General features: G+C 44.0%; 1 protein-coding gene across 2 annotated transcripts in view; it reads right to left on the bottom strand.

Annotated features, from left to right (window-relative positions):
* LOC141273608 (beta-microseminoprotein-like) overlaps positions 1-14798 on the bottom strand; it is a 100817-nt gene extending 86019 nt beyond the window's left edge. Inside the window, exon 1 of one of the 2 annotated variants that reach the window (XM_073685674.1) lies at positions 14660-14798. In XM_073685674.1, the coding sequence (XP_073541775.1) occupies positions 14660-14662 (3 nt within the window). In that variant the 5' untranslated portion in view covers positions 14663-14798. Of the gene's footprint in view, positions 1-6183; positions 6309-14659 lie in introns of those variants that run through there. The other variant, XM_073685673.1, reaches the window with a different exon arrangement.
* Positions 14799-23657: the final 8859 nt, after the last annotated feature.

The following is a 23657-nucleotide window of genomic DNA, read 5'->3' on the forward strand; positions in this document are numbered from 1 at the left end:
GCCCGTTACCAGTCTGGCACGCATGGGTGACTTTATGTTACGCTGCCTTAACCGTGACCCACGCGTTGTCAAAATGTTGGGTGACAGTCATTACTGGTTGGTGACACTTTTAGACCCCCGCTACAAGAAGAACTTTCACTCTCTTATTCCTGAGGTGGAGAGGTCTACAAAATTGGGGCAGTACCAGAAGGCCCTTGCTGCAGAACTGTTAAAAAAATTCCCATCTGAACACGCTAACTGCAGAGGTCACAGTTCGTTCACCAACCAAGGCTTACAGGCGAGAGAGAAGAAACTCCAATCCAGCAGAGGCAGGGGAACATTGTCAACATTCTGGGACAGTTTTCTGAGACCCGCCCAGCGTACAGGCCTTGAGGCGCGGGGTACTCTCACAAGGAGTGGAAAGTTTCAAAAGATGGTGAGGGAGTACCTTGCCGATCGTAGCAGCGTCCTCCGTGATTCCTCTGTGCCCTTTAATTATTGGGTATCCAAGCTGGACACTTGGAATGAACTGGCTCTGTACGCCTTGGAGGTCCTGGCCTGCTCTGCCGCTAGCGTGTTATCGGAGCGTGTTTTTAGTGCTGCTGGGGGAATTATAACTGGTAAGCGCACTCCCCTGTCAACTGACAATGCTGACAAGCTGACCCTTATCAAAATGAACAAGGGCTGGATTGGGCCAGACTTCTCATCACCACCAAATGACAGCAGAGTAACATAAAGTCAAATCCACTGTGTTATTTTGGGAGGTGTATTCCCATGCACCGCTTCACACCCACACATGGGTATACGCTTCCTCATTTCGGCTGTATTTTGCTCTTCTCCTTATCCTCAGCCTCCACCACCACTATACCACCAGGGTGACCATGGTCCGTGTTGCCAACATTGCAAGTTCCTCCATCCTAATTTTTGGCAGCTTTTGCTTGGAAGGCATAGGCAAAGACTATGGGAGACCCGCTCCCCAATATTGGGAATAATGTTTTTAATATGCTGTACTGCATGGCTCTTGTTTGCTAGCATTGCAAGTTCCTCCGTCCTAATTTTTGCCAGCTTTTGCTTGGAAGACATAGTCTTTGCCTATGGGAGACCCACTCCCCAATACTGGGAATAAGGTTTTTAATATGTTGTACTGCATGGATCTTGTTTGCCAGCATTGCATGTTCCTCCTTCCTAATTTTTGGCAGCTTTTGCTTGGAAGCCATAGGCAAAAACTATGGGAGACCCACTCCCCAATAATGGGAATATGTTTTTTAATATGCTGTACTGCATGGCTCTTGTAGGGGGCATTAAAATCATCTTGTTAAGCTACTGCAACCTCCAACAATCTTCCAAGGGGCATTTAAACCGTCTCGTTAAGCTACTGCGACCTCCACGACTCTTCCAAGGGGCATTAAAATCGTCTTGTTAAGCTACTGCGACCTCCACCACTCTTCCAAGGGGCATTAAAATCGTCTTGTTAAGCTACTGCGACCTCCACCACTCTTCCAAGGGGCATTAAAATCGTCTTGTTAAGCTACTGCGATCTCCACCACTCTTCCAAGGGGCATTAAAACTGTCTTGTTAAGCTACTGCGACCTCCACCACTCTTCCAAGGGGCATTAAAACCGTCTTGTTAAGCTACTGCGACCTCCACCACTCTTCCAGGGGGCATTAAAATCATCTTGTTAGGCTATTACGACCTCCACCACTCTTCCAAGGGGCATTAAATTTGTCTTGTTAAACTAATGCAACCTCCACCACTCTTCCAAGGGGCATTGATATTGTCTTTTTATTCCACTGCGACCTCCACCACTCTTCCAAGGGGCATTAAAATCGTCTTGTTAAGCTACTGCGACGTCCACCACTCTTCCAAGGGGCATTAAAACCGTCTTGTTAAGCTACTGCGACCTCCACCACTCTTCCAAGGGGCATTAAAATCGTCTTATTAACCTACTGCGACCTCCACCACTCTTCCAAGGGGCATTAAAATTGTCTTATTAAGCTACTGCGACCTCCACCACTCTTCCAAGGGGCATTAAAATCATCTTGTTAGGCTATTACGACCTCCACCACTCTTCCAAGGGGCATTAAGTTTGTCTTGCTAAGCTACTGCGACCTCCACCACTCTTCCAAGGGGCATTGATATTGTCTTTTTATTCCACTGTGACCTCCACCACTCTTCCAAGGGGCATTAAAATCGTCTTGTTAAGCTACTGCGACCTCCACCACTCTTCCAAGGGGCATTGATATTGTCTTTTTATTCCACTGTGACCTCCACCACTCTTCCAAGGGGCATTAAAATCGTCTTGTTAAGCTACTGCAACCTCCACCACTCTTCCAAGGGGCATTAAAATCGTCTTGTTAAGCTACTGCGATCTCCACCACTCTTCCAAGGGGCATTAAAACTGTCTTGTTAAGCTACTGCGACCTCCACCACTCTTCCAAGGGGCATTAAAATTGTCTTATTAAGCTACTGCGACCTCCACCACTCTTCCAAGGGGCATTAAAATCATCTTGTTAGGCTATTACGACCTCCACCACTCTTCCAAGGGGCATTAAATTCGTCTTGCTAAGCTACTGCGACCTCCACCACTCTTCCAAGGGGCATTGATATTGTCTTTTTATTCCACTGTGACCTCCACCACTCTTCCAAGGGGCATTAAAATCGTCTTGTTAAGCTACTGCGACCTCCACCACTCTTCCAAGGGGCATTGATATTGTCTTTTTATTCCACTGCGACCCCCACCACTTTTCCAAGGGGCATTAAAACTGTCTTGTTAAGCTACTGCAACCTCCACCACTCTTCCAAGGGGCATTAAAACCATTTTGTTAAGCTACTGCGACCTCCACCACTCTTCCAAGGGGCATTAAAACCGTCTTGTTAAGCTACTGCGACCTCCACCACTCTTCCAAGGAGCATTAAAATCGTCTTGTTAAGCTACTGCGACTTCCACCACTCTTCCAAGGGGCATTGATATTGTCTTTTTATTCCACTGCGACCTCCACCACTTTTCCAAGGGGCATTGAAACCGTCTTGTTAAGCTACTGCAACCTCCACCACTCTTCCAAGGGGCATTAAAACCGTCTTGTAAAGCTACTGCGACCTCCACCTCTCTTCCAAGGGGCATTAAAACAGTCTTGTTAAGCTACTGCAACCTCCACCACTCTTTCAAGAGGCATTAAGATCGTCTTGTTAAGCTACTGCGACCTCTACCACTCTTCCAAGGGGCATTAAAACCATCTTGTTAAGCTACTGTGACCTCCACGTGTCTTCCAAGGGGCATTAAAACAGTCTTGTTAAACCACTCTGAACTCCACAGCTCTTCCAAGGGGCATTAAAACCATCTTGTTAAGCTACTGTGACCTCCACGTCTCTTCCAAGGGGCATTAAAACCGTCTTGTTAAACCACTCTGAACTCCACAGCTCTTCCAAGGGGCATTGAAATGTTGTTTTTAATTACCTCTTACGTCCATGACTCTTCCAACAGGCATTGCATTTCCTCCTAATTTTAGTCAGATTTTGCTTTTCAATGCATAGGCGAACACTAAGGGAGACCCACTCCCCAATAATGGGTAGAAGGTTTTTAGTACGCTGTAATCCACGTCTGTTTCAAGGGGCATTGCAGTTCCTCATAATTTTTGGAACGCCTTCCATTCACTGCTTAGGCCAACAGTGTACAGGAGACCCAGTTGCTATAAATGGAAAAAACAGTTTAGTTAAGGCCCTCTGACCTCCATGTCACTTCCAAGGGGCATTGGAGTGCCTCGAAATTTTTGGTAGGCATTGCACTCACTGTATGCCCTATAACTGTGTAGCTGAACTGCTCCTTTTTGGTACAGAAACATATCCTACAAGACATGTGTGGTTGACTGGCCTGATATTGATGTGAATGGTCCCTGTTCCTCCTGCTCTTTCTCCTTTGCCACCACCTCATCCATCATTCATCACCTGAAGCTTTGTTTTAACGGGAGTGATAGAACTGGGATAGTAGCAGGAAAATATCCAGCAATCCTCGGAGGAGGTAGGATATGCTCCAAAACGTGACCACCTCAGGCCTAGCCGCTACTACATACATGCGCTTGCATTCCAAGGAACAGAAAGCTAAGAGATGGATTGTCTCATGATCATGAATATATTACTCGTTGTGTAGGAGGCCGACCACTGCTGCTGTCTACCTTTTGAACTTTGTGTTGAAGCCTGATTGACCCAGGACTCACAATCCTCTATGTCTGGTAGATGTGTTGCATCCCAGTGTCCAACTGTGTCCCGGCTTCCACAATATTAACCCAGTGTGAAGGCATCAGTGAGATGGACCATCCCTGGCCACATTCACTTGTCCACGTGTTTATGGTTACGCTGTCCTTCAAATAGGGGCGGCTGGGGACCGTTTATGGACACCCGGCCCCCTGGCGGCTGGGGACTGAGTGTGGACACCCGGCCGTGGGGCTGCTGGGGACCAAGTATGGACACCTGGCCGCCCCCTGGCGGCTGGGGACCAAGCGTGGACACCCGGCCGCCTGGCAGCTGGGGGCTGAGTATGGATACCAGGCCGCCGACGCAGCCATGACATGGTGGCCAGATTCCGCCTCCACATGTCTAAAAGGCCCAATTTCAAGTGCAAGCAAGCTAGCAGTATGGTATTGCAGCCTTGGGGTGGGTGGGTGGCAGGCTGCACACTTACGCTTGCATTCAAAGAAAACAAAGCAGATGCTAACTTCTATCATCATCATCATGCTGCTCACCTTGGCACTCTCAACTCCCCTGATAGAGAAGCCAGGGCCCACCGGAGGAGTCTGGTTGTCTGGTGGGCTCGGCCAATGCTGTCCTAAAGCAGGCCAGGCTAAGAAAAGTGTGGGGAAGATTACCGGGACAAATAGGGGCGGCTGGGGACCGTTTATGGACACCCGGCCGCCCCCTGGCGGCTGGGGACCAAGCGTGGACACCCGGCCGCCGGGCAGCTGGGGACTGAGTATGGATACCACTCCACCGACGCAGCCATGACGTGGTGGCCAGATTCCGCCTCCACATGCCTAAAAGGCCCAAATTCAAGTGCAAGCTAGCAAGCAGTATTGTATTGCAGCCTGGGGGTGGGTGGGTGGCAGGTTGTATACTTGCGCTTGCATTGCAAGGAATGGGGGATGTACAATTGGACACTGCCCTGGGACAAGGACTTGCAAGTCTGATGCAGCAAGAATCACTTCTGATGGGCATACTTTTAGCCAGTGACCTGGGTGTCAGAGATGCTTCCAGGGGTCTTCCTCATGCTGTTCCCATGTCTTTTCAGCACTGTATGCATGTGTCACACAGCACATGGGCAGATAAGGTTGTAAAATGTTAAAATGACATTTCCCGGTGAATGCATTTGTCACGGTTGAAAGCAATACAAAAGTGCAAAAACGCATAAAAAATGCTACTTGTGAACATAGCCCAAGGTGTGGAGGAGTATTTTTGTTTTTGGTTATTTATTTTACCTTATACACAAGTCTTTACCCTTGAAAGGATGTTCCTTAACATATTTCACACGAAAGCACTTTCAGTTTAGTTTTTGAATGTTTTATTGTGAGCCCGTAAAAGTGGCTTAATACCTCTGACCACGTTGTTGACAGCAGTGACCTGGGGGTCAGAAATGCTTCCTGGGGTGATCCCCATGCTGTCCCCATGTAATTTGAACACTGTCACTATCGTTTTGGGCACTTTTTAGGCTTTCCACAGACTGCCAGGGGTTCCGCCGCAAAAATGCTCGGGTCTCCCATAGACTAACATTGGGCTCGTTGCTCGGGTCGAGAACCCGAGTATCACGGTGAGCTCGGCCCGAGCTTCGAGCACCCAAGCATTTTAGTGCTCGCTCAACACTAGTATTTATGCATTTGCAGAAACTATCCCAATTCTACCGAAAAAGGTAATAAAATAAACAATTTCTATGTAATCCAAATGAGGCTATTAAAAAATACAATCTCCATCCTGCAAAAAACAAGCCCACTTGTGGCTACATTGTTGAAAAAAATGAAGGATGGTATGACATACAGTTTAAGTGAAAGAAACGTACGGAAGATTGTGGCACAATATTCAGTAGAATTGCAAAAAAAATTACAATACAAGGAAATGCAATTTATCTGGTATTACAGAGGAAAATATATTGTGAAGCACATCCATAGCTATACGTTATATTCTATTAATGATTTTCTACTACTGATGAAGAAGAAACCTACCATCTTAGGCTGTTACGTTGGTTCTGGAACTATGTTGTTCTCTTAACCACGTAGTTTATACTGGGGCGTTTACATAATAGGACACCTGGGAAATTTTTATTTTGAGTTGATTCTGAGAAAAACCTAAGCAAAAATTCTAGTAAATGCTTCTGGAGAGTTCATTTCACTAATGCACAATATAAATTCTTAGTTTATTTATTCTAATCCTTTAAAAAGAAAAATGTACAATTAGCAAGATAAAATGATGGCTAGAATGGCAGCAAATGGCGGGTAGGATTAGAAATACAAATTTCATGCTGCTGTTACCAGTCACCAGATAATCTCACCATGGAGTGATGAGACTAATATCTAAGATGCGTATCCTGCAGGATACAGTTCAAGGAAAGTTTCTATATGAGCCGTAACTGAAGTCTATTTCTTTTAAGAAATCATTTTTTAAGTAGTAATTCATGTGTATAATAGATGCTTTGTTATCAAGGATGGACAGAATTGTTATAAACGGGGGGTGGGGGGAGACGATAAGGCTATGTCTGCAGAGCACTGTGTTCGCTTGTGTGTGTGTTTTTTTTGTAATGTCCATGTGGGCATGGTTTTTATTTTCCAGATGTTTCAACTGATTCATTAATTGTGGCTTATTAAAAAGTCTCAGTTTTTTGCCAAATGTACTCCAATTACATCGTGGAGTGATTTTATGTACCTTTTGTTTTTTTTTCTTTCAAATACTGCAATATTTTCGCGGATTTTACACAAGGAGAATGAATTGGAGTTCAACAGCAAAAAAGTTAATTTGATTAAATACAAATTCATAAAATTGGAAAACGTGTACATACAAGACAGACAGTCAGGTACCAAACATTGGTGAATTCAGTAACACCTAAAAGTATATAGTGCCATATTATTGGGTCTGACTAAGGTTCACAGGTAATTGACACAGTGGTCAGTAAATAAGTGTCACAAAAGAGTGATCAAATATTGAGAAACCATACATCTTACTCATAGTTGCAATCAATCAGGTCTGCTACCAGGAAAAAGGAAATCCCCAACGCACGTTTCACTTTTCAGAAGTAATGTAGCTTTCTCAAGGGGAGTGTCAATATTTTAGTGGAACATGAGACTTTTTACTCTACACTGTGTGCAGAATTATTAGGCAAGTGGTATTTTAGAGGATTATTTTTATTATTGATGAACAACTATGTTCTCAATCAACCCAAAAGACTCATAAATATCCAAGCTTAATATTTTTGGAAGTTGGAGTGTTTTTTTTTTAGATTTGGTTATCTTAGGAGGATATCTGTTTGTGCAGGTAACTATTACTGTGCAGAATTATTAGGCAACTTAATAAAAACCAAATATAATCCCATATCACTTTTTTATTTTCACCAGGTAAAGCAATATCAGTGCACAAAATTTAGAAATAAACATTTCTGACATGCAAAAACAAAAACAAAAAAAATTAGTGATCAATATAGCCACCTTTCTTTATGATGACACTCAACAGGCTTCCATCCATAGATTCTGTCAGTTGCTTGATCTGTTTTCGATCAACATTGCGTGCAGCCACCACCACAGCCTCCCAGACACTGTTCCGAGAGGTGTACTGTTTTCCCTCCCTGTAGATCTCACATTTTATGATGGACCACAGGTTCTCTATGGGGTTCAGATCACGTGAACAAGGGGGCCATGTCATTATTTTTTCTCCTTTTAGACCTTTACTGGCCAGCCACGCTGTGGAGTAGTTGGATGCATGTGATGGAGCATTGTCCTGCATGAAAATCATGTTTTTCTTGAACGATACCGACTTCTGCCTGTACCACTGCTTGAAGAAGTTGTCTTCCAGAAACTGGCAGTAGGTCTGGGAATTGAGCTTAAATCCATCCTCAACCCGAAAAGGTCCCACAAGTTCATCTTTGATGATACCAGCCCATACCAGTACTTCCCCTCCACCTTGTTGGCATCTGAGTCGGAGTGGAGCTCTCTGCCCTTTACTGATCCAGCCTCTGGCCCATCCAGCTGGCCCATCAAGAGTTATTCTCATTTCATCAGTCCATAAAACCTTTGAAAAATCAGTCTTAAGATATTTCTTGGCCCATTCTTGACGTTTTATCTTATGTTTCTTGTTCAAAGGTGGTCGTTTTTCAGCCTTCCTTACCTTGGCTATGTCTCTGAGTATCGCACACCTTGTGCTTTTTGATACTCCAATAACATTGCAGCTCTGAAATATGGCAAAACTGGTGGCGAATGGCATCTTGGCAGCTTCACGCTTGATTTTCCTCAATTCATGGGCAGTTATTTTGCGCCTTTTTTGACCAACACGCTTCTTGCGACCATGTTGGCTATTTGCCATGAAACGCTTGATTGTTCGGTGATCACACTTCAAAAGTTTGGAAATTTCAAGACTGCTGCATCCCTCTGCAAGACATCTCACAATTTTGGACTTTTCAGAGCCCGTCAAATCTCTCTTCTGACCCATTTTGCCAAAGGAAAGGAAGTTGCCTAATAATTAAGCACACTTTATATAGGGTATTGATGTCATTAGTAAACACCCCTCCTCACTACAGAGATGCACATCACCAGATTTACTTAATTGGTAATTGGCTCTCAAGCCTATGCAGCTTGGAGTAAGACAACATGTATAACAAGTATCATGTGATCAAAATACTAATTTGCCTAATAATTCTGCACACAGTGTAAAAATGTGCAAAAAAAATTAAAGGACAAAAATAAAGAGCATGTTTAATTTTGCACAAAAATTCATGAACCATGTGCGCCATTTTGAAAAAATTTATGTAAAAATTTCAATTAATACCACAAGACAAAAAAAGAAAGATGACTAAAAATAAGGATGAATTAGTTCTATGTTTGTGCAGGGGATTGAGCTCTCAATCACATTATTGTTGCACTATTAATTTTTAAAATGATCTGATATAATATACTGTATAAGATATGAAATTTCTGTGGCACTGTTTATACATTTCTGTTAAAGAAGATTTTACCCCTTTCTTACAGGGACAATTTTATTTTTGGGTTTGGATTTTTCCTTCTTCCAAGAGCCATAACTCCCCCCATCAACAAAGATTGTGTTTTTTTGTAGGATGAGTAATTTTGAAATAATTGGTAGCTTGATTCTTCCGGTCAATACAACTATGGTGATACTAAATTTATATATTTCTGCTTTCAAAAATTCAAAACTTTGTAAAAAAAAATTGTTTTCTGTTGTGTTGCGTTTTCAGTAACATAAGTCTCTATTTAACCCCTTTTACGACGAATGAAGGACATAGCACGTCATGAACAGGTATCAGTTCCCGCATAATGACGTGCTATGTCCCTCACGACTTTAAGCCAGGGATGTCAAACTCAAACACACAGAGGGCCAAAATGAAAAACTTGGAGAAAGTTGTGGGCCAACCAGTATACAGTATAATGGGCTTCACATAATCCTCCATACAGAATAATGGCCCCACGTTGTCCTTCATATAGAGTAATGGGCCCCACATAGTCCTCCATACAGAATACTGGGCCCCATATAGTCCTCCATACAGAATAATGGCCCCATATAGGGGTGGTGGTTCTAGTGTCGCGGGCCAAATAAAACCACCCTGCGGGACAGGTTTGGCCCACGGCCAGAGTTTGAAATGTATGCTTTAAGCTGTTACTGTGAAAACACTCAGTGACAGCTCCATGTGTGACAACTGACCGGCATGGGCAGAGATGCAGGGACCCACTTCATCAGTCCCCGCACTCAGATCGCTGTGATCGGTCAGGCAATTTGACTGACTGACCACAGTATGATCGTGCAGGAGGTGCTCAAATATCAGCTCCTCCTGCACGATCACTCCTGGAGCTCGGCTCAGCTGACAGCCGAGCTCCTTTGGTAACAGCCCGTTCCAGTACACGCACTGCACCTGGCTGATTAACCCTCTGGATGCAGCGTTAAATAGTGAACGTGACATTTGGAAGGTTGTGAGATGATGTGGGCTTTCTCACCCCCATCGGCACCCCGTGACAAAATCATGGGGAGCCAATTGTTGTTATGGCACCCAGAGTTCAAACAATGACCTCCTGGTGTGCCAGTTATGGTGGCCTGTTAGACCCAGCCAGATGCAGGGTGTAACACGCAATCTGCCTGTGTAATATCACAGATTTCATGCATTGCAGTGCTGGTGCTTTGCAAAGCATGAGACCAGAGATCAGACTGATAAAAGTTAATGTCCCATAGAGGGACTAAGTAAAAAAGTTAAGATAATTGAAAAAAATATTTTAAAAAATCCAAACCCCTCCCCCACAAAATAAAGAATAAAAAAAATTACACCAATAAATACACCTATTTATGTAAAAACAAAAATAAACAAAAAAAGTACACATATTTAGTATGGCCGCGTCCGGAACGAGCTAATTTTTTAAAGTGTCACACTAGTGAACATCGTAAACCAGAAAAAAGAAAGTTTAAAAAAACTATGGCTTTTCATCATGCCGCTGGAAATAAGTGGAATAAAACTCATTCAAAAAGATAAAAGTAAATAGAAATGGTATAGCTGAAAATGACATCTTGTCCGCAAAAAACAAGCTGCCATACAGCTCCATCAGTGGAAAAATAAAAAAGTTATAGCTCTCAGAATAAAGAGATGCAAAAACAATATTTTTTCTATGAAATAGTTTTTATTGTATAAAATTGACAAAACATAAAACAATAATCTAAAAGTGACATTGTTGTAATCGTACTGACCCGAAGAATAAAACTGCGTTATCACTTTTACCACACGAAGAACGGCAAAAAAACAAAAAAAAAACAAAAAATCTGAGTTGCTGGTTTATGTTCTTCTGCCTCCCAAAAATCAGAATAGAAAGCGCTAAAAAAGTTATGTGTCCAAATATGGTACCAATACAAATGTCAACTTGTCCCGCAAAAAGCAAGCCCTTACATGACTCTTGTAAGCAGAAATATAGAAAAATCATTGCTCACAAAATATGGCGATGCAAAAACTTGTTTTTGTAAAAAAAAAAAAAGCGTTTTTTAGTGTGTGACAGCAGCCAAACATAAAAACTGATAAAAATCTGGTATCACTGTAAAACTGATAAAAATCTATTAATGCTGTAATCGCACAGACCTGAAGAATAAAGTCGTCTAATCACTTATACTGCACAAGACACAGCTTAAAAAATAAATAAAACCAATTCTTCACCTGCTGTTCATTTGTTAATTCTGTCTCCCAAAGATCACAGTAAGGCTCGGCTTACATTTATCCTCCTCTCTGCGCTGAGTGCTTACACCAGGGTTTCTGTGTAAATCTCTGAAATACCTGATTCTGACGGAACCCCCAAAGGAAGATTCCCTATATTGAGGCAGATGGAGATGCTGTGGACTGTGCCTGGCCTATGATCCAGCCGTGCCCATCTTTTTAGGCGTGCATAAAAGTGCGGTCAATCACAGTTTTGTGCACCTCTAGAAAGCTGGATACCGCCTAATAGAAGCCACGCAGAGTCCAGAGTAACTCTGCTGCCTCATTAGTGAATGGATCCCTCAGGGGTTTCCGAATCATGTATTTTGTAGATTTAGATGGAAACCCTGATGTAAGTGATCCAAAATGTTCTCTACCCCAAAATGCCACCAATAAAAGCTTCTACTCAACCCACAAAAAACAAATCCTCATTGAGGTTCATCATCTGTTAGCAGAAATATAGGTGGCTTCCACATTACTGGTAGCACAAACTCCACAGTGTGCCTAAGCCACATTTAGCATCCATATTTTTGGTATTACTGGAGCGAGAAGGGTCCACTTAATTTATGGAGTGTCTCCAGAAGCGCGAGATGGGTACAATGTACTGGGCACTACAACGGCATATTAGCATTTCCACTTAGCAACATTCATCACCACTACACCTGTAGATAAATTCCTACAGGGGTGTATTTTCCAAATTTAGGTCAATTGAGGGGAGATTCTGCTCTTCTGGCACTTAGGGGCTCTGTATATGGAGTCTGCAAACTATTCTACGAAAATTTGTTCTCAAAGAGTCAAATAGCTCTCCGTCTCGCCGTGTGGCCAAACAGTACTATATAGCCACATATGGGGTATTACCACGTTCACGAGAAATTGTGTAAAGAATTATGTGGTAATTTTTACCTATTTCCCCTTGTTAAAATGTAAAATCAGGGGCCAAAACAACATTATAGTGGAAAAATGCAATTTTTTTTCTTCACTGCTCAATGGTATGAAATTTTGTGAAAAACATGTAGAGTCAATATGCTTACTGCACCCGTAGATGAATTAATTGAGAGGTGTAGTTTGTAAAATTGAGTCACTTATGGGAGTACTGCTGACCTGACCTCTGAGGCTCTTCCAAAATGACGTGGCACACTCAAAATATTCCAGGCAAATCATCTCTATATGGCGCTCTTTCCCTTTTGAGCTTTGCACTGTGGATCATAAGTAGTTTTTGACCACATATCAGGCATTGCCATACTCAGGAGACATTGAGATCAAAATTTTGTGGTCCATTTTTTCCTATTATCCCTTTTGAAAATTAAAAACTTGGGGCTAAAACAACATTTTAGTGGAAAAAAATTTAACATTTTATATTCATAGCTCAATGTTATACAATTCTGTGAAATACCTGTGGGTATGCTCACTAAACCACTAGGAATTCTTCAAGAGGTATAGTTTCCAAAATGGGGTCACTTGTGGGGATTTCTGCTGTTTTGGAACCTCGGCGGCTCTCCAAATGCAACATGGAGTCCACAATCTGTTCCAGACAAATTTGCACTCTAAAAATAAAATAGTGCTCCTTCCCTTCCGAGCCTTGCCGTGCACCCAAACAGTAGTTTTCCACCACATATGGGGAATCCGTGAACTCAGGAGAAATCGCACAAAAAAATTTGTGGTCCACTGTCTTCTGTTACCTTTGTGAAAATTAAAAATAGGAGGCTAAAACAACATTTCTGGGGAAAAAAACGTCTTTTTTAATTTTCACGATCCAATGTTTTAAAATTCTGTGGAGCACCTGTAGTTTCAAGAAGCTCACCACCCCTCTATATAAATTTCTTAAGGGGCGTAGTTTCCAATATGGGGTCACTTGTGGGGGGTTTCCACTGTTTAGGCACATCAGGGGCTCTGGAAGCGATACATGGTGTCCGCTATCTATTCCAGACAATTTTGAAATTCCAAAAGTCAAATTGCGCTCCTTCACTTCTGAGCCCTGCCATGTGCCCAAACAAAAGTTTATCATCACATATGGGGTATCTCAGGAGAAATTGCACAACAAATTGCACAATCCATTTTCTCGTGTTAGCCTTGTGAAAAGGAAAAATTTGCAGCTAAAGCAACATTTTTATGGGAAAAATGTATTTTTCCATTTTCATGGCTCAACGTTATAAAATTTTGTGAAGCACCTGTGGGTTCAAGGTACTCACCACAACACTAGATAAATTCCTTCAGGGTCTCTTGTGGGGAGTTTCCACTGTTTAGGCACATCAGGGGTTCTCCAAATGCCACATGGCATTTGCTATCTAATGCAGCCAATTTTGCACTCTAAAAGTCAAATGGCACACCTTCCCTTCCGAGCCCTGCCATGTGCCCAGTCACCCCTCACAGCTCTGAGAGTGGCAATTGTAATTTTCTGTGCATTGCTACAAATTGACATATATGTACGTTTTCTGGATCTTACAGGCCCAAGAGCTGTATTCACACCATGAGCTGCTAGCATCAACTGTAATATACAAGATTATTTCTATCTTGGCTGTTTAGCTCCTTGGATGCTGGGATGAATAGTAACCGTGGCTTCTAGGTGGTCAGACAAATGGAGGGAGCTCTCCTTGTCAACCTAACTCTGCCCAAAACTTAGGATGACAAGAAAAAAAATGGCTAATTTGTTTTAGTTTTCCAATCCGCCCTAAAGAAATAGAATTTACTTAATAGATTATATATGCTATCAAATTGTCCTATTAACAAATACCGTTACATTGATTAAAAAATAAAACACACGGCTCTTGGAATGAGGGGATACACGCAAAACTCCCACATTTTTCTTTTTGTCAATGAAATTTGCAAGAGTAGTAAAACATGAAAAATATCTATACATACTTGGTTAAAGTTAAAATGGTATTTATTTATCTGCTGAACCTTTCTCAATTCTACTACTAGGTAATTTATTACCTTTACAAAGTAATAAAAGTTTAATAAACAATTTCTATATAATCCAAATGAGCCTATTAAAAAAATGCAATATCCATCCTGCAAAAAACAAGCCCACTTGTGGCTACATTGTTGAAAAAAATGAAGGCTGGTGTGACATACAGTTTAAGTGAAAGAAATGTACAGAAGGTTGTGGCACAGTATTCAGTAGAATTGCTAAAAAAAAAATTACCATACAAGGAAATGCAATTTATCGGATATTACTGAGGAAAATAAATTGTGAAGCACATCCATAGATATATGTTATATTCTATTAATGATTATCAATTACTGATGAAGAAGAAACCTACCATCTTAGGCTGTTACGTTGGTTCTGGAACTGTGTTCTTCTCTTAACCACGTAATTTATACTGTGGCCTTAACATAAGGACTCCTGGGAAATTTTTATTTTGATCTGATTCTGAGAAAAACTTAAGTAAAAATTATAGTAAATATGGCCATATGTTTGCTTCTGGAGAGTTCATTTAACTAATGTACAATCTAAATTCTTACTTTAATTATTCTAATCCTTTAAAAAGAAAAATGTACAATTAGCAAGATAAAATGATGGCTAGAATGGCAGCAAATGGCGGGTAGGATTAGAAATACAAATTTCATGCTGCTGTTACCAGTCACCAGATAATCTCGCCATGGAGTGATGAGATTAATATTTAAGGTGCATATCCTGCAGGATACAGTTCAAGGAAAGTTTCTATATGAGCCGTAACAGAAATCTATTTCTTTTAAAAAATCATTTTTTAAGTAGTGATTCATGTCTATAGAAGCTGCTTTGGTATCATGGATGGACAGAATTGTTAAAAACTGGGGGGGGGGGGACAATAAGGCTGTGGCTGCATGGCGGCATTTATCGCTCAACACTGAAATCACAGTGCTACATTGCAAAATTACATTTAGTGATCTATGGTGTCACATTGCGACTTGTGGCATCTTGTGACTGCAACACAGTCACAAAGGTTTACAATTGTATTGGATTTACTGTTGCAAGTCACAAGCGACTCACTTACCAAAAGCTTCAATGTAAGTTGCAAGCAACATGCGACTTATGACAACTTGGCTTTTTTATTTTATATCAAAATCAGACTTAGGGAACAGTCAGATAGCTGTATAACTCAGATGATGATCGCAACACAATGCTCAAACTGGCTGTCAGTTCTCTTGAACCGAGCATGACAGCTACATAGAAATACAAGCTGTCACGCTCGGGTCAGGAGAATCGTGACAGCATGTCCGAGTTATACGGCCATTGACTCTTCCCTTATAGAAATATATACTTGTAGATTAAAGGGTATTATTTTCTATAACATATCTAACAATTATAGTATATCTAGGGATGTCTATTTTCAGACATAGGTTTATAAGGTTTTCAAAAACAATGAGTTTGGACCTGCTCATCTGTGTATGGCTTGGGTTGCAAATACCTCCTCATCCAGTCAGTGTAACACCTGCACCACCAACTGCAGCACAGTCAGGGTGAAATGACAGCATGCTATTCTTAAACTCTTCTGTTTGGGGGAAAAATCCCACACTGCTCAGGACCTCTGGACGAGGATCAAACAGCAGACAGGTGCGTGGTTGGTGCCGGTGAACCTCAAGCTCGGCCTGGTGGTGTGCGATAATGGGCAAAATCTCGTAGCAGCTCTGGGCCTAGCCAGTTTGACACACATCCCTTGCCTGGCGTATGTGCTGAGCTTGGTGGTGCAGAGCTGCCTGAAAAACTACCCAGATACGTCAGAGCTGCTGTTGAAAGTGCGGCCAGTGTGGGCGCGCTTTAAGCGTTCTCACCCTGATCTTGCTCGCCTGTCTGCATTGCAGCGTCACTTCTGCCTTCCCACTCACAGTCTCATATGTGATGTACCAACTATGTAGAACTCCACCGTGCATATGCTGGAGAGACTATGCGAGCAGCAGGCAATAGTGGAGTTTCAGCTGCAGCACGCATGGGTGCAGAACAGCACCACTTCACCACCAATGAGTGGGCCTCCATGCGGGACGTGTGTGCCGTGTTGTGTTGCTTTGAATACTCCACCAATATGGCCATCGCTGATGACGCCATCATCAGAATTACTATACCACTTGTATGTGTGGCGCCCCGAGGGTTTGTTTGCTACAGGGGTATTGCACCTCAGCCAGAGGTGTGATATTCCACTTCCAGGTAAGGATGGAGTATGGACCAGGGCTCAGTTAGCTGCACACACACACTCCTCATTTCCGGGGGACAGTTCGCAGGTGCTCCCATTTATTGCAGGCACAACTGACCATGTCCCTGGCTGGAGTGGGGAGGGGGGAGAGAACCCAGTGATGTAGGAGCAGAAGGGGACGGTTTCTGGAGCATAGGAAGGAGCTCATTGGGTGCAGGTCATCTGAGCTCAGTCACAGAGAAGCAGATAAAAGGTGGGGGCCATCTTAGGAGGGAGGTGAGTTCAGTCGGTTCAGAGAAGAAGATCAGCCAGAGAGGGCTGACAGGGAGCTGAGGCTCAGGCTGAGCTCAGCTCCACGAGGCAGGCCTAGAGAGAAGGCCGGGGCCGAAGAGGAGAAGAGGAGAAGGAGAAAGAAGGAAAGAGGAGAGACAGAGGAGTAGAAAGGCTCCAGAAACAAGAAGGCAGAAGGGACCCTGAGAGAGCAGAACGGACAGCAACCGTTGCAAGCCCGCGTTATATCGGGTGAAGGGTCAGGCCGCAGAAGGGTACCGGATTCCCAAGTTGGTGGAGGTAAATAATCCCTCAGCCAAAGACCGGAGGTCGTGATCATCTAATGGTGCGACCCCCTGCTACACCCACTAGGAAGGCACTACATAGGGTCAGGGAAACTGGCACCAGGTTTCACCAAGAGAAGGCCCGAGGCAGCTGGACAGAAGTGTGGTCACTGGTGGGGCACGAGAGGCCAGAGAAAGGATAAAAGGGGGTCCTGTGCCATACTCCTGAATTGCCTGGGGGTTGACCGAGCTCCTCACCTGGTGGACGCAGCACGACTTGGGCAGTCATTGCCGGCAGAAGTGACTCGGATAACAACTGTGAGTAAAAGACCCTGGACTGCATCACTGACTCTGTGTGATTTCTGCTGCGTCTGCACCATCACCCCCAGCATCCTATTACACTGCCCTGAGGCTACACTCTTCCCGTGGGGAGTTATCCCATCCCTGTGCTGCACACCAACACCAGCCTCAGAAGTCTGCATTGCAGCGGCGGTCATCCCTGACCGCAATCCACGGGTGGCGTAGCCGGACATTCAAAACCCTACAAATAGACTGCCACAGCATTTGGTCTGACCACCCTGCGCCATGGGATCGGGTTGCCACTACTACCCCCAACACTGCACTAAAGCCCGGTTCCGAGTGCCCCACGGCCCAGGGGGCGAGTCATATGCCTGCTTGAAAAAAAATCAGGCTATGATGGATGAGGTGGTGGCACAGGAGGAAGAGGAGCAGATTAAGTGGAGCCAATTCACACCATTATCTGGTCTGTCATCTACACATGGTTTGGAGGGTGGGTTAATGTCCCAACAGCGGCCAGGTAAACAACTGTACCGCCAGGGGACAGTTTGGGGGAATGACGCAGAGCGTCACTCAGAGTAGCTTACGGGCATCATAGGAGTGTGACGGGGGATACCGAGTACCCAGATGAAACACCTCCCACTGACGACAGCCTGGTACAAATGAGCCAATACATGTTGCTGTGCCTGCGCAATGACCACTGAGTTGCCCGTATTGTTACCAGGGCAGATTACTGGGTGGCCATACTGCTGGATCCCCACTACAAGGACAATGCACCATAATTACTTCCATCACTGGAGTGGGATCGTAAAATGCGTGAATAAAAGCACACACTGGTAGAGAAACTACTTATGGCTTTCCCACCTGACAGCAATGGCTCAGAGGAAAAGCAAGGCAGGGGTGGAGGAGGAAGTCGCCAATGCAGCTGGGGCTCCGCCACCACCTCGGAAGGCAGGATTAACTTGGCCAAAATGTAGCAAAACTTAATGAGCCGCCACATCTGGCACCACCATCTGATATGGTCCGTATTAGCAGGAGGCAGCATTACAACAACATGGTGGAAGAGTACCTGTCCACACGTCTCCACGTACTAACTGATGGATCTGCCCCATTTAAGTTCTGAGTGTCCAAATTGGATACATGGCCTGAGCTTGACCTTTATGCCTTGGAGGTGCTGGCCTGCCCTGCGGCAAGTGTACTGTCGGAACATGTGTTTAGCATGGCAGAGGGTGTGATCACAGACAGGCACATCCGCCTTTCCACATCCAATGTGAGGAACATTCCTTAAAATTAACCAGGCGTGGATCCCACAGGACTTGTCCATACCTTTTGGATGACTAGACAACTATACCAGCCATACCCAGCCAGCATTTCATTTGGGTGCCTTCTCCCCAAATAAACCCCCCCCTAAAAAAAACTGTGTTGGCTACCTCCTCATTCGCCTCTTCCACCTACATCGCCACATCTGCTTCCTCCACATCCTTTTCCAGTTGGACCTACTCCCCCTGGTTGGAGCTTGTTAGTTTATTTTGAGTTCATTCTATGGCCTTCTAAGTCAGTTAACTGAAAAAACAAACTAAAGAAAAACAGAAAAAGAAACAAAACTACAAAAAAGCACAAATAGTGTTGGATTACTTTTCCATTGTCTCTTCCACCTATACCACAATGTCCACCTCTTCCTCCACTTGGACCTATGCCTCTTGGTTCTAGATTCCTAGTTCTAGTTTTGTTAATTCTAGGTTGTTTTAAGTCAGTTTCATAATAAAACCATAAAAAAACGAAACAATGTTTGATTACTCCATCCTAGCCTCTTCCACCTACACCGCCATGTCCACCTCCTCCTCCACATGGACCAGTTCCTCCTGGTTTAAGATTATTATTTTTTATTTATGCTCTGCTTACTAAAAGGGATTGGATACAGCTGTAGTGAGGGACAGTATTAGGTTTTGTGTAGTTTTCCAAAAAGACTCTCTTTGTGTACTCTGTGATAGTACTGCACGAATATAAAAGTTTTTCTAATCTGCAATCGTGTCGGTGGGAGTCGTGTGTACAAATTTTTCTACTCTTACACAGCCATGTTTCTGATAGTACTGTGGGTAAAAACTAATTTTTCTACTCTTATGCACCTACTATCTGTCTGATAGTACTGTGCATTTCAAAAAATGTTTAGGCTCTTATGCATCTATGTCTGATAGTACCGTGCATTCAAAAAAATTTTTAGACTCTTATACACCCCTGTCCCTGATAGTACTGTGCATAAAACACATTTTTCTAATCTGCAACCGTGTTTGTGGGAGTACTTTCCCTGAAAGCTACTTACAAAAATTAGGAGAGTATCAAATAAGAGACATGGAAGTGGCCATCAAGTTCTTATTTTTTGCCATCTTGTTTGTGTTTCTTGTTGTATCATATCAGTATCATCTGCTGCAAATCAGTGTTCATTCTGGTCACATACATCTCTTCCACAGTTTTTATCTTGATAGCTTAGTTCCATACATTCTTTGACAGACTCATGCAAATTCTGGATCTAAGTGCTCAGATAGCGATACTGAGGAGCAACGACAACATGGAACGGAGTTTGCTGCTCACCAAGCAGACACTCAATGGGTCAATACTGGGGGTGGAGCATAGAGGGGAAGTGCAGGCTGAACAGGCAGGGAGCTGGATAACAGTTAGGAGGGATAGAGGGAAGAAGTATAGGAAGGCTGGTTCAGAACCGGCATTATTGGAGCACGACAGATCCTCTGACCGCCGGGGGAGTGTATGCTCCAGTAATGAGGGGGAGGGGGGAAGTGTAGGACAGGCAAGACAGGTTCTGGTAGTGGGTGACTCTATTATTAGGGGGACAGACAGGGCAATCTGTCACAAAGACCGGGATCGCCGAACGGTGTGCTGCCTCCCTGGCGCTCGAGTCCGGCACATCGCGGATCGGGTTGACAGGTTACTGGGTGGGGCTGGCGAAGACCCAGCGGTCATGGTCCACATAGGCACCAATGACAAAGTGAGTGGTAGATGGAGGGTCCTTAAAAATGATTTCAGGGACCTAGGTAGGAAGCTTAGGGCAAGGACCTCCAAGGTATTTTTCTCAGAAATACTACCAATCCCGCGAGCCACATAGGAGCGCCAACGGGAAGTTAGGGAGGTGAATAAGTGGCTAAAGAGTTGGTGCAAGGCAGAAGGGTTTGGGTTCATGGAGAACTGGGCCGACTTTGCGGTCGGCTACAGGCTCTACCGTAGGGACGGGCTGCACCTCAATGGGGAGGGTGCAGCGGTGCTGGGGAAGAAGATAGCTAATAGGTTGGAGGAGTTTTTAAACTAGAGACGGGGGGGGGGAACCAAGGAAATAGGTGGGATGTGAGGCAAGCAAGGGGGAAGGGGAGAAGTGAATATAATGAGGGTGGAGAGGGGGGTGGGGATAGTACAGTTAGATCGTTAGAGAAGAATAGGATGCTAAATAACCCCAAAGTTTTATCTTGCATGCTGACCAACGCAAGAAGCCTGACCAATAAGGCGGATGAGCTGCGGGCGCTTATATCGGAGGAGAGGTATGACATCGTAGGTATAACAGAGACTTGGCTAGACGATAGCTACGACTGGGCGGTAAATTTATTAGATTATAGTTTATTTAGAAGGGACCGGAAACAGGGGAAAGGCGGAGGAGTCTGCTTATGACTCGCCCCCTGGGCCGTGGGGCACTCGGATCCGGGCAATTAGGGAAACGATGGGAGTAGTAGTGGCAGCCCGGTTCCGTGGCTCAGGGTGGTCAGGCCAGTGGTAGTCCGTTATATTGATTATGTCCGACTACGCCACCCGTGGATTGCGGTTATTAGGAACCGCCGCTGCATGCAGACCGCTGGGGCCGATGAGGTGTGCAGCTATGGTAGTGTGACTCCCCACGGGAAGAGTGCGGCCCCAGGGCAGTATAGTGGATGGTGGGAGTGATGGTAGTGCTGGAGGAGCAAGGAGCACACAGACAACAGGTTGCAGTCCAGGGTCTTTACTAAACAGGTAAACTGACCCACAAACAGTCCCAGCTAGGAGGGGACCTGGATGTCTGAGAGCAACGGGGAAATTGGCCCTGGTCAGGGTGAGGGTGTAGGCCTACCGTGCTTTCTGCGCTCCTTCTGACTATCTCCTCATGATAGGATAACAGCCCACGTTTCCGAGCTTTCGTGCTTTCTCGCCTGTATGGCCTGCGACGTGGGTTCCTTTCTGCTCCCAGCCTTGTACGGCTTTACTGGTCCCTTCGGTTGTGGCAGGGCCTCCAGGCTTCTTAGGCCAAGGAATGTATAGTCCCTTGCGAACTGGTTCTCTGCTGGGGGATGTAGAATCCTTCCAGCCTCAGACACCAAAGTCTGGTAAAATAAGTCTTTATCTGCCAAGACAGGCTCTCTTCGCCTCTTGTCTCTGGCTGGTGGCTCTCTCCTACTGCCACACTTCCTCTTAGGTGCAATCAACTTTCTGTCCCTGCTCCACTCTGGGACACGTCTCAAAGCTGAGACAGGCAATCCAGTTCTCTCTAACCCTGTCCCCAGTACCAGCTTTTATAGGGGCAGCCTGCTCCCCCTACTGGCCTGAGACAGGAGGCATTGCATGCTAATGTTCCCCTGACCAGAGAACCTCCCCCTTGCTCTCAGACACAGCTTTAATTACACTTGTGGCATCCAGGTAGGGTGACACACTTATATGTAAAGTCATGTCTAAAACCCAGACTAAGGGAAGATATAGGAGAGGGAGAAGAGGGGGTCGAGTCCATGTGGGTAGAGATAGAGGGGGCAAAAAATAATAATAAAATATTACTGGGGGTCTGCTATAAGCCACCAAATATAACAGAGGAGAATGAGAATCTACTATTAGGACAAATAGACAAAGTAGCAAAACATAATGAAGTGATTGTAATGGGGGATTTCAACTACCCGGATATTGACTGGGAAACAGAAACCTGTAGATCTCAGAAAGGAAAAAGGTTCTTGACAAATATTAAGGATAATTATCTCTCCCAACTAGTGCAGGAACCAACGAGAGGGAAGGCCGTGTTGGACTTAATATTGACTAATAGGCCTGATAGAATAACTGAGGTACAGATAGGGGGGCATCTAGGTAATAGCGACCATAATATTATTGAATTCAAAATGCCCTTCAGTAGGGTTATCAATAAGGGAACAACAAAAACATTAAACTTTAGGAGGGCGAAGTTTGATCAGCTGATAGAAAACCTTCAACTTATTGACATGGACAAAGTTCTTAATCAATGGAATACGAATAGTAAATGGGAAACCTTCAAAAGAATTCTGAATACTCAGTGCGAGAGGTATATACCGTATGGGAATAAAAGGGCCAGAAATAAGAGGAAACCAATATGGTTGAACAAGAACGTAAAAGGGGCGTTAAATAGCAAAAAAAGAGGCATTCAAGAGATTAAAACAGGAAAACAGTAAGGAGGCACTAATGTGTTACAAGGAAAAAACGAGAACCTGTAAAAAACAAATAAAAATAGCGAAGGAGGAAACAGAGAAACGTATTGCTAGGGAAAGTAGATCAAATCCCAAACTGTTCTTTACGTATATAAATAGTAAAAGGATTAAATCGGATAATATTGGACCGATAAAAAGTGAGGAAGGCAAAATCATAGAGAAAGATGAGGATAAAGCTAATCTATTAAATAATTTTTTTTCGACAACTTTCACAAAGGAAATAAAACTAACAGGAGAAATGAGAAGTGACAAGCTTAATCCTCCACTAAGTATGACAAATCTAACCCAAGCTGGGGTACAGAAACGCCTCAGTAACATTAAAATAAACAAATCACCAGGACCTGATGGCATACACCCACGGGTACTAAGGGAACTAAGTAATGTGATAGACAGACCATTATATCTTATATTTAAGGACTCTGTTGAGACTGGGTCTGTACCACTTGATTGGCGACAGGCGAATGTAGTGCCAATATTAAAAAAGGGAGCGAAAAGTGACGCCGGAAACTATCGGCCGGTGAGTCTGACGTCCGTTGTGGGCAAAATTTTTGAAAGCTTCATTAAAGAGGCAATTACGGAGCATCTTGATGCTAATAATCTTTTAATCCCGAACCAACATGGATTCATGAGGAATCGCTCCTGCCAAACAAACCTGATTGACTTCTACGAGTAGGTTAGCTCTCGATTAGATCAGGGGGAACCAGTGGATGTCGTGTATCTCGACTTCTCAAAAGCGTTCGATAGCGTGCCACATAATAGGTTGGTATACAAAATGAGAATGATGGGGCTGGGGGAAAATGTCTGCAAGTGGGTAGCTAACTGGCT

This window comes from Phyllobates terribilis, unplaced genomic scaffold (assembly GCF_046119375.1).
Source record: "Phyllobates terribilis strain yellow unplaced genomic scaffold, ASM4611937v1 Scaffold_5__5_contigs__length_657084704, whole genome shotgun sequence".
In the NCBI taxonomy this organism is placed as follows: domain Eukaryota; kingdom Metazoa; phylum Chordata; class Amphibia; order Anura; family Dendrobatidae; genus Phyllobates; species Phyllobates terribilis.